Source organism: Quercus suber, unplaced genomic scaffold (assembly GCF_002906115.3).
Source record: "Quercus suber isolate HL8 unplaced genomic scaffold, Cork oak 2.0 scaffold_45, whole genome shotgun sequence".
NCBI lineage: Eukaryota > Viridiplantae > Streptophyta > Magnoliopsida > Fagales > Fagaceae > Quercus > Quercus suber.
In genome coordinates, this window is record NW_027069510.1 from 851,278 (window position 1) to 862,674 (window position 11,397).

At 33.9% G+C, this 11,397-nt stretch overlaps 1 protein-coding gene across 1 annotated transcript; it reads right to left on the reverse strand.

Annotated features, from left to right (window-relative positions):
• Positions 1-494: 494 nt before the first annotated feature.
• Positions 495-8,514, reverse strand: LOC112039478 (PLASMODESMATA CALLOSE-BINDING PROTEIN 3). The gene is made up of 4 exons (XM_065771520.1): positions 8,227-8,514; positions 7,416-7,655; positions 7,247-7,280; positions 495-1,145 (listed from the first exon to the last, which is right to left on the reverse strand). The coding sequence occupies exons 1-4, from the start codon at positions 8,276-8,278 to the stop codon at positions 809-811; spliced, it is 663 nt and encodes a 220-aa protein (XP_065627592.1). The 5' UTR covers positions 8,279-8,514; the 3' UTR covers positions 495-808.
• Positions 8,515-11,397: the final 2,883 nt, after the last annotated feature.

Sequence of the window (11,397 nt, forward strand, 5' to 3'; positions counted from 1 at the left end):
ATACCTAAAATTTTCTTTGAAAACCAAACAGAGCCGACTCAAATTGATATCCAACTCTGTCCAAGCAGAAATATACCTAATTACCCATTAGGTTGGGTCTGAGTAAATATTGTTAGGCTGTCAGATAATTTATATTATAACAGTTCTGAGAATTTTTGACAACTTCAATTAACAATCAAATGTAACTGACCCCCTCAAACCATTCCCTGAACCTAAGTTGGTTTTAAACATCCCATCCCGGATCCAAGCACATAGACATAATCAATTTTAGTATGATGACACTAATGAATGTTGGAAATATATGCTTGCTCCATATAGAATTGAATCCTATTGTGAAGTAAAACCTCTTCAGTCTTTACATGGAGGCACTCAAGGGATCAATTTCAAATGAAGATGATCCTTTTCCCAAAGGTAACAGACAATCACAATGATTTAACACACACATACATACTATGTACGAAGGAGAGATATTAAAATGCGATGACCATCCAGTATAAACTAGGAAAATGGGCTGCCCAACTCTCATAAAATTAATAATTACTAATATCTTCTAGATCTAGATGTACAAAAAGAGGAAAAAAGGAGAGTGAAAGAGAACTCTCATAGTCCCACCAGCAACACAACAAAACTACCAAAAGGAATCATAAGCCCAAATTTTACTTAAGTAGGAGGGAGAAGAAAAATACAAAACCTAGCAAGATAACATGAACACCTTCAGAACAACAACCAATCACATGCACATTGAAATGCAGCATCACCTCTGACCACCTTACCCCTCCACCATCTCAGGCAGCCACTCCTTTTCCCTTCAACTCCAGCAAAACATCAAGCCTGTAAACAAGATGGTCATGAAGAAAGAGAAGAATGTGGTGTCTGCAAGTCTAAGCCCACCATGACTGTCATCTGTATTGATGCCAACTCCTGATGGACCTATGCCAGTACCAATGCCTCCTAGCACTCCATTGGAAGGCGTTGTTGTTGTGTAAGGAGATGCGGTTGTTGGCGTGGTGGTTGTTGGCGTGGTGGTTGTGGGTGTGGCGGTAGATGGAGTTGTAGTTGAGGGTGTGGTGGTGGATGGTGTGGTGGTTGATGGTGTGGTGGTGGATGGTGTTGTTGTCACAGGAGTTGTACTGGTGCCTGCAGTGCTGTATTAAGAAAACAAGCCAAGAGTCACCAAACCGACCTCAAAAACCAGAATCAAGCACATCTTTGAAAACATAGGTTGAATCACAAAAAATTTGAAGAATAAAGACAGGCGTTTAAGCTGGTTAAAATATAAAAACTTCAGTGCCGCTAGTTTTACATTTACAAGAATTTTACAGAGTCTACAAGATTTAATATCCATTGCTTCCACAGAGAGTCAGAAACCAAGATGGCAGTAGTTACTAGCATCTGTACTTTACAACAGCTAAGTTTATAAAAGTAGAATGCCCCTTGTTTGCTAAATAAGCTTAGTAAGCTTAATTGTTTCACTTGTCATTAAGCCCCATAGCTTGATCCACAATTTTGAGATGGAAAATGGTATTATCATAAACTTTGTTCTCTAGATCATTCCAACAAGACACAGGAAACACAATAACAAGTCCTCTAATTTTTGCAAACTCAAGAATATATCACTGCAAAATATTGAAGGGCAGGTAATTGTATTTCAAGTATTTTGACAGAATAATTTCAGCCATTTAAATAAAATATGTATAGCATTACTCTAACCTCACTTTTACAGTGCAAAGCAAATTGAAACCATAGAGAGATATATGACCAAAAAGGTCTTAGCTTTATTTGGAATTCATGAGCTTTTATACTTATTAAATGTTCATTAGTCAATATATACTAAACAAAAACAAAAACATGACAAGTTTGGAATTTGGAAGTTTTTGCATTCTGAGTCTTTTAACTTTTGGGTTGCATGTGATCAGCAGTAAGTGACAAAATATCTTTCTAAATGCAGACTGAGAATATGACTGATAAAAAGCACTTAAAACAATTTGATTTTACATTTTTGCACAATCATGCACTGCAAATTTAAATCTTTCATCAATAAAATATGGAAAACGTGTTGATTAATGTACGCGTCTTTATTTTCTGAAAGCAAGAATAATGTGTAAGAATGAGAATCAAAAGTAGCAATGGAATATATTTCAATGGCAGTAGATCAAATACAACCCTTGAGCTTATGGCATCACCATGACAATAACATTTTGAACAGAAAAAAGTATAAGCTTGTCAACTCCCTACTTACTCAATGTCAGAAGATGAATTAACTGTTATCTTTGGCAAACAAATTGGCTTCGGAGTGGATTAAGGTACATTCTAGTTCATTTCTATAAGTATATGGAACTTGTATTCAATATATAGAAAAACATCAGTCCATCTAAGGTTAATACGTTCCTAGAAGTTTATAATACTTTAGGTTGTCCTATTAGCAAAGTTTCCATCCCTCCATCTCCATGACAGTCGCTTCATGAAAGGAGAATTAAAGGCCATTATCCATTTCCTTGCAAACATGCACCAATATTTGTCAGGTTAACAGCTTCATGAAAGGAGAATTAAAGGCCATTATCCATTTCCTTGCAAACATGCACCAATATTTGTCAGGTTAACAACAGTCTTTCATCGTGTTTAGATAACATGACTGTTAACTGTTCGGCATGTGGTAGATGAATCCAAAATCAGAACATACATAAACAATACCCAACATGTGATTGGCCCCACAAGAGAACAACAACTCAAGAACCAAGAATGATTGATTTTAGCAACATTGTTTCTCATGCAATTTAAGATCATTACTTGAACCTATTACAAGGGATTTAAATTATCCAATCACATAGAATCTTGAACAATATTTTCCTCAAATGAGATTTATCCAATGGTACACACCAATCTTTAATAAAATAGGAATAACACATGGCAAAGGTAGCCTAATTAAGTAGGTATTGCATGAATCTTCTCCTAGCAAAGTTGATCATATTGAAATTCATTCTTTTTTTTCTTCCCCAGTTCATACACAGTCTTCAACAGTTAAGAATGGTCTTATTTGAAATTTAAAAAACAAAAAAGGTATATTTCTATTTATTTTCAACTTAAAAAGGGAATAGTACAACAAGGAGTGTCCCAGGAGTGTCCCCTTAATACGGTGGAGTGGGGTAAAAGATGCACAATCCACGAGACATTAACTTCAAAAGTAGGCTCAAAGCTCAAAAAAACTTGACCACCCCAAGCCTATATATTACAATGAATCACGCATAATAATTGCCCCACAATCGAAAAGTTGCAATAGCACTGTTTTTAAGAATTCATTGTGGACAGGTCTAATTAGCTAAAGCCTAAAAAACCATCCCATTAATCTTTCATCAATAAAATATGGAAAACGTGTTGATTAATGTACGCGTCTTTATTTTCTGAAAGCAAGAATAATGTGTAAGAATGAGAATCAAAAGTAGCAATGGAATATATTTCAATGGCAGTAGATCAAATACAACCCTTGAGCTTATGGCATCACCATGACAATAACATTTTGAACAGAAAAAAGTTTAAGCTTGTCAACTCCCTACTTACTCAATGTCAGAAGATGAATTAACTGTTATCTTTGGCAAACAAATTGGCTTCAGAGTGGATTAAGGTACATTCTAGTTCATTTCTATAAGTATATGGAACTTGTATTCAATATATAGAAAAACATCAGTCCATCTAAGGTTAATACGTTCCTAGAAGTTTATGATACTTTAGGTTGTCCTATTAGCAAAGTTTCCACCCTCCATCTCCATCACAGTCGCTTCATGAAAGGAGAATTAAAGGCCATTATCCATTTCCTTGCAAACATGCACCAATATTTGTCAGGTTAACAACAGTCTTTCATCGTGTTTAGATAACATGACTGTCAACTGTTTGGCATGTGGTAGATGAATCCAAAATCAGAACATACATAAACAATACCCAACATGTGATTGGCCCCACAAGAGAACAACAACTCAAGAACCAAGAATGATTGATTTTAGCAACATTGTTTCTCATGCAATTTAAGATCATTACTTGAACCTATTACAAGGGATTTAAATTATCCAATCACATAGAATCTTGAACAATATTTTCCTCAAATGAGATTTATCCAATGGTACACACCAATCTTTAATAAAATAGGAATAACACATGGCAAACGTAGCCTAATTAAGTAGGTATTGCATGAATCTTCTCCTAGCAAAGTTGATCATATTGAAATTCATTCTTTTTTTTCTTCCCCAGTTCATACACAGTCTTCAACAGTTAAAATGGTCTTATTTGAAATTTAAAAAACAAAAAAGGTATATTTCTATTTATTTTCAACTTAAAAAGGGAATAGTACAACAAGGAGTGTCCCAGGAGTGTCCCCTTAATACGGTGGAGTGGGGTAAAAGATGCACAATCCACGAGACATTAACTTCAAAAGTAGGCTCAAAGCTCAAAAAAACTTGACCACCCCAAGCCTATATATTACAATGAATCACGCATAATAATTGCCCCACAATCGAAAAGTTGCAATAGCACTGTTTTTAAGAATTCATTGTGGACAGGTCTAATTAGCTAAAGCCTAAAAAACCATCCCATCCCATGGTAGGCACAACTTTTGACTCTTGGGGTATCCCTACATGTTCATGGCACTGTAGATTACCCAAAGACGAAAAAGGTATCGAACACAGCAGGGTTAAATAAGGGACACTGTTGTCTTTTTCTAAGACTCTCCTTCACGCTATTGGATTGTATATAGATTAACCTTTAGTAGATGGCATCGGATCCCAAAAATTATATAGCATCTTTTTTTTTTGAAAGTGAAAGGTAGTATGATATCTACTGTAGTGTCTACCGTCAATAAATGAGTAATGAGTCAGGAACATCATCATGCATATATGATATTAGTCAAAACAAAAAGAAGGCATTTAGATTGGACCATTTGGGTAAAGAAAAAGTGGGGTTATTAGACTTAAATGCTAAAAAATATCATTAAAGAAATTATAGATTATTATCGAAGGACTATAATTGGAGACTTGAACATTTTCAAAAAAGCTATCCCTTCTCCAATATTGAAAAGAGAAGTGCTTATTCCACATGTAAACTAGAAAAGGCAGGAGCTTTAACAAAGGAATCTCTATAAGAAAGCAAAGGGAAAAAAAGAAAAAAAAGCTCAACTTGAGATAGGTCATTGTTTTTCTAATCCTTGAACCTTAGACTATTACTCTTTTCGGTGACTTTATTCATTATTATTCTTTTTTCGGGTACACATTTGAGTAACTTTATTTTAAATATATCAGTTACTTTTTTGGATACATTTGAATATCAATTATATAAAGTCAGAGTAAAACAACTCTTACAAAATTTTCACCTGCAGGTAGATTTCTTTAAGCAAATTTAAAATTGGCTAATCCCACTCCCAAAAAGCTTGTGTACAAACTTGTCCACAAACTTCTTGCAAGTGGTGGCATCAATGAGTCTCATACCCCACCCCATGCAAGAGGTTTGGGTACCGAGCCGTGCACTAACTTTATACAAACTCACAAGCCTTGAAAAATTCTTATCAAATTCCACCCCTGGAACTTGTTCATCCATATAGCCCAAAAACTCTTTGGCCTCTCTCCTAGAGCTTAACTTTACTTCCCACAAAATGCTTGCTAAAAAATATCATTAAAGAAATTATAGATTATTATCGAAGGACTATAATTGGAGACTTGAACATTTTCAAAAAAGCTATCCCTTCTCCAATATTGAAAAGAGAAGTGCTTATTCCACATGTAAACTAGAAAAGGCAGGAGCTTTAACAAAGGAATCTCTATAAGAAAGCAAAGGGAAAAAAAGAAAAAAAAGCTCAACTTGAGATAGGTCATTGTTTTTCTAATCCTTGAACCTTAGACTATTACTCTTTTCGGTGACTTTATTCATTATTATTCTTTTTTCGGGTACACATTTGAGTAACTTTATTTTAAATATATCAGTTACTTTTTTGGATACATTTGAATATCAATTATATAAAGTCAGAGTAAAACAACTCTTACAAAATTTTCACCTGCAGGTAGATTTCTTTAAGCAAATTTAAAATTGGCTAATCCCACTCCCAAAAAGCTTGTGTACAAACTTGTCCACAAACTTCTTGCAAGTGGTGGCATCAATGAGTCTCATACCCCACCCCATGCAAGAGATTTGAGTACCGAGCCGTGCACTAACTTTATACAAACTCACAAGCCTTGAAAAATTCTTATCAAATTCCACCCCTGGAACTTGTTCATCCATATAGCCCAAAAACTCTTTGGCCTCTCTCCTAGAGCTTAACTTTACTTCCCACAAAATGCCTATTGGACTTGGCACTTGCAGGGCAAAAAGATACAGAATAAAGAATAGAGTAATCTAAAAATGACCACTTTTATTAACTTTACACTCCACATTCAACTTTTCCAACCACACACATTTTATCAAAAATTCTACAACCACAAAAAACCTCTGCGACCACATAAAAACCACAGCAGTCTACAAGACAAATGGTGAGAGGTGCAGAAAAAAAATAGTGGATTCATGAAAGCCACAGACAATCGGTAACAAACTATTTCGTAAAATAGTTATGACTTTTAATATGGTACTTAAATTTAATTGCGTGTTATTATTTAAAAAAATGACCACTTTATGTAATGTAGCGCCTGCAATGCTACCTTTTCCTTTAATATGAATAGGCCATTTTCTAAGTTATAACGGTTTTTTAAGTCCGAATACTTTCTGCTGTTCCTAACATATTAAAATTATACTTAAAATGTATAATTTTAAATTTTAGCTGTTCTTTATATTTACCCAAAAAAAAAATTATTGTTTTTTACAATTAAATACCTATGAGCATCAGACTGACTACCATTATTTCTCTTTAATGGGATTTGTATTACCCCACACCATTAATTATCCCCTCATAAGCTTTGATCCAGGGAATCCGAAGAGCTTTATTCGGTTTTTATTGCCATTCAGATAGTGGGCCCTCATTTTCAAAATAATCAAAGAACCCATCAGGGCCACCACCACATCCAAACAAAGAAAATGAAAGAAATGCTAGTACTATAATCAGCTTTTCTTTTAAGAAAGAAAGAAGAAAAAAAAAAAAAAAGCTTTTCTTTTCTTTTTTTTGTCTAAAAATACTATAATCAGTTAATCACTACTACCATTATAGTAATTATCATTAACCACTTATTAATTATTATTATGATTTGTGTTAATGGCAAATAAGCAAAGAAAACAAGTATACCTGGCGCTAGAAGGGTATGGACAACCAGTACTGCCTGCAAATCATCAAAAACAAAAAGAAAATTAGATGAGTTATGTATATGAGTTCTCTGATTTTCAAACTTTTTCTCCCTTACTTGTATATAGAGTAAGGTAAAATAAACATTGCTTAACAATTAAGGGAAACTTACTCGGGTCAGATGTAGAAATGGCAGCAGTGCCAGCAAAATCACAGGTGCCTTGAGCTTGGCCCTTTTTCTGGAAGTAGCTGTTAACAGCATAGGAGCAATGGTTCTTAACAGTGTTGGGATTAAAACAGGACCCAGCTTGATGGATAGGGTTACAATCAGCCCCAGCTCCACAGGCAAAGTCCAGTGACTTCTGAAGCACTGCGTCACTCAGTCCATCTTTGCAAACACACCATGTAGCACCTAAAAACCAAAACCCCACCAAAAAAAAACACAAAGGAAAAGTAGATCAGCCTTCTAGAGAGTGTGTGCGCACTGTGCATGCTAGCAAAATTTTCACCCCAAAAAATAAATAGAGGAATGGAACTACTTTGGATTTATGATTTGAGCGAGAAGTATGTTTATTTATACCAAAAAAAAAAGGAAGAAAATATGTATAAAGAAATTTTTAGCTGGAGAGAGAGTCATTAAGGCCCATCAAAACCATTTCTAGCTTATGTAAAAGGTAGACAAACTAAAAGGGAAAAAAAGTTTATGCAGAAATAAATCTAGAGCTTGTAATTTTAAACATATGACAAAAGAAGCTTATACTATAAATGTATAATAATATTATTATGTACAGTATGGAATATAAACCCCTTTCTAGCAAGGAATATGTTGTGCTGTTCTTGATTCCAAGAAACTTAACCAACAAATGTGAACCATCTTTTTTTTTTCCTCTTTTTAACTAGGAGCAAAGTGAAACTGGTTTGAGCTTTAATTAGTTGGAAGAAAATAAAAAAATAATAATAATAATGCAGCTTGAAGAGCTTACTTGAACAGTTTGTCATGGCCAAGAAGAGCACCAGGAAAGCTAAAACAGCCATTATTGAAGAAGAAGAAGGAAGATTGATGGGTTAGAACTCAGAACTTAGAAGAGGTATCAATGGTGCTGAGTGAGTGAGAGAGAGAGAGAGAGAGAGAGAGAGATAGTGGTATGGGAGTGTCAGAAATGAGAGCGTGAAAGGAATATCTAGACAACAAATACAAGCAACGGTGTGATGTGAAAAAAGTGGGGTATGTGGATGACAGCGGCTGTGTCTTTGTTTGGTGTCGGTTTGTTTAATCCATGTTATTATGTAGTTGCGACTTGTGAGAGAGTTGCGAGTTGCGAGTTGCGAGTGCTCTTTTTTTTGTTTGTTTCTTTGCTCTATGTACGTATTGAGCTGTTTGTTTTCCCCATCTCGATTATCTTTACCAGTTCTCGAGGGGGAGGGAAAGGAAAACACAGTTTTGGTGGGGACACGTGCAAACTAAGGACCTGACTAGCTCCTTGGCCCATGACACTGTGATAGTATTTTGGTGACGGTAGATGGATAAACTTTCTTCTCATTGGTCTAACAAAAATTTCAGTAACTTTTTTTTTGTCGGTAAAATACAAGAACTATTTTTAAGGTCACGAGTGTGTTGAAAACGGTGATTTTATTTAACTCTAAAAGTTTTTTCTCGTTAAATAAAAATATAGGATTTAAATTTTGTCTAAACTCAAAATTAATTAATGTTTTAATTAATATAATTGTAAGAACAATCATTATATAGTAGACGTCATGAGTTTAAATTCTACTATATGGTTGAATTTTTTTTATTGTAATCGATTAGCTTTTTTTTTAAGTCACACATAAGTCAATTAAACTAATATTTGTTTACTTGTTTTGTTGCTTTTCGATGGGTGTATGATGATACCTGTTAATAAAAGTCTTATTTTTATTATCGATAATTCTTGAAATATATCTAATTTTAGTTTCTATTCAAAAAGAGAGACTCAACACTAAGCTCTTGTTCCCAAAAACTAATTTATGGCTAAGTTATTAAGGATTTATTTGAATACCGTTTATTTTACTGAAAACTAAAAACTTATTACCTAAAACACAGTAACTAAATATTTTTTAAAAGGCAAAAACACTTTTCACGTGTTTTTCAGGTGTTGGTTGATCTAGGAACAGTGCCGTGAGACTAGCCAAAAAAAAACGCAAACGTAGAAACATCTCTACGCAAATGCACGCTAATTGTGTTACTCATTGGCCCTTTGCATCATGACTTCCACTCTCTCCAACCAGCTAGATGGATGGGAAGTTTCACATCAAATGTGTTTAAGCTTTATTCGGCACTTTGGTTGGGAAGATGAAAATTTTCAGGACTTAAAGGATTGGAAAGTGAGAGGATATAAGCCTCTGTTTGTTTCATTGTAAAATTTGTCTTAAAAAACATTTTCAACATTTTATAGTGTTTTTTGCTATTGTAAAACCTTGGTCAAACATGAAAACATTTTATGTTGACCAGAAAACTTGTGTGGAGAAGTTGTAAAATGTTTTACTAGCAAAATTTTGGCAAAACATTTTCCTAATCGATGCTTGTACATACCCCTAGCCATCCCTTCTCCCTCTCTCTCACATAGAGCATGTTGATGGTGGGGCACCGAGTCATGAGCATGATGGCACGAGGTAAGTGGTGATCATTGATGGTAGTGAGTTAGGGATGTCATTGGGAGGCAACACTTGAGGTAATCGGGGTTGGAATGAGTTGAAAGGTTGTGCTAAGTTGAAATCTATTCAAGGGTTTGTGAGGTTCTCAATTGGCGCAAATTGGTGATGATCTAGTGGTTTTGTGTCTAGATCCAATCAGGTTTGTGTCAATTTAGTTGTCTTGTGTGTGGATTCAGTCAAATTTGCATTAATCTGATTGTTTTGTTTGTGGACTGTTGAGATTGCATTAGTTTGGTGTGTTGTGTGTGATGGTGGATTGGGTTGTAAGATAGGAAAATATTTTCATTTTACGCCACTCCAATGACCAAATGCTTGAAATTATTTTTTCAAAGCATTCTCAAGAATGCAATCAAACATCGGAAAACAAAACATTTTCATTAAGAAAATTTTGCATTATAAAACATTTTGCAACTAAACAAATGGAGTTTAAGATATTTGTGTTTTCTATCATATGTGTTTGGCAAGGAGGATGGAAACATGAAATGATAGAGATTAAATTACTATTATGCACTTATTTTAAAAGTATAAATATGGGAAAGTCGGGGGTAGTTTTCTTCCTCTCATTTTCCATTCTAACCAAACAATGTAAAATGTTTTATATTATACTAAATGTCTACTTAACCAATCAAATTCTCGAACTATTACTAACTTTTGTTTTTTCTAGAATCACTAACATAAATAATAAACTAAATGTCTAATTATTGTTTAGTTATGGGTTGGACTAATCTGTGATTAGGGTACGCAAGATTTCAACTAAAGAGTGAAAAAATATTCTTAAGGATAAAATAAACAAATAATAAGTATTATATATATAAATTTGTTTTAAATCAGGGGGTTCACAGTAGGTGCCACTGCCCCCTGGATCCTAGTTTGTTTAGCTTGTGGTTTGTGGCTGTGCAGTAAAAGTCTCTTATACTGTTATACATGTTGTATAATAAAAATTATATATTCTTCCAAAGGGCAACATCAATTTTTTTTGCAAATAACGATAAAATTTTTTAATATGAAAGGCGAAAGTTTTTCTCTGGTGCTCCTATAGATTAGAAAAGATACGAAAGTAACCCGTGGTTATTTTAGGACATGTTATGTTCACTGTACAAAAACACTTAACGTAATCCAAACCATATGGAAAGAGATGATGACATTCCTATGAACAATATTATCACAACATAAAGAATAAGTTCGAGGGTTTGAATTATTGACTTGCTTTGGATTCTTCATATGACACGATGGCAAATTATTAGAGTTATATATTTAATATCATTAATTTGAACTTTATCTTAAATAAACAATGAGATAAATGTTTCTCCCAAAAAAAAAAAGAAGGTAAATGTTGAATATTTTTCTTAGGAATCAATATTATATATTAATAGACAAAACTTAGAGAAAATTCAATTAGATTTTAATTTGATTCTCAATTTTGCATCAGATGTCCCATTTAAATTTAAATTTTGTGACAAGTG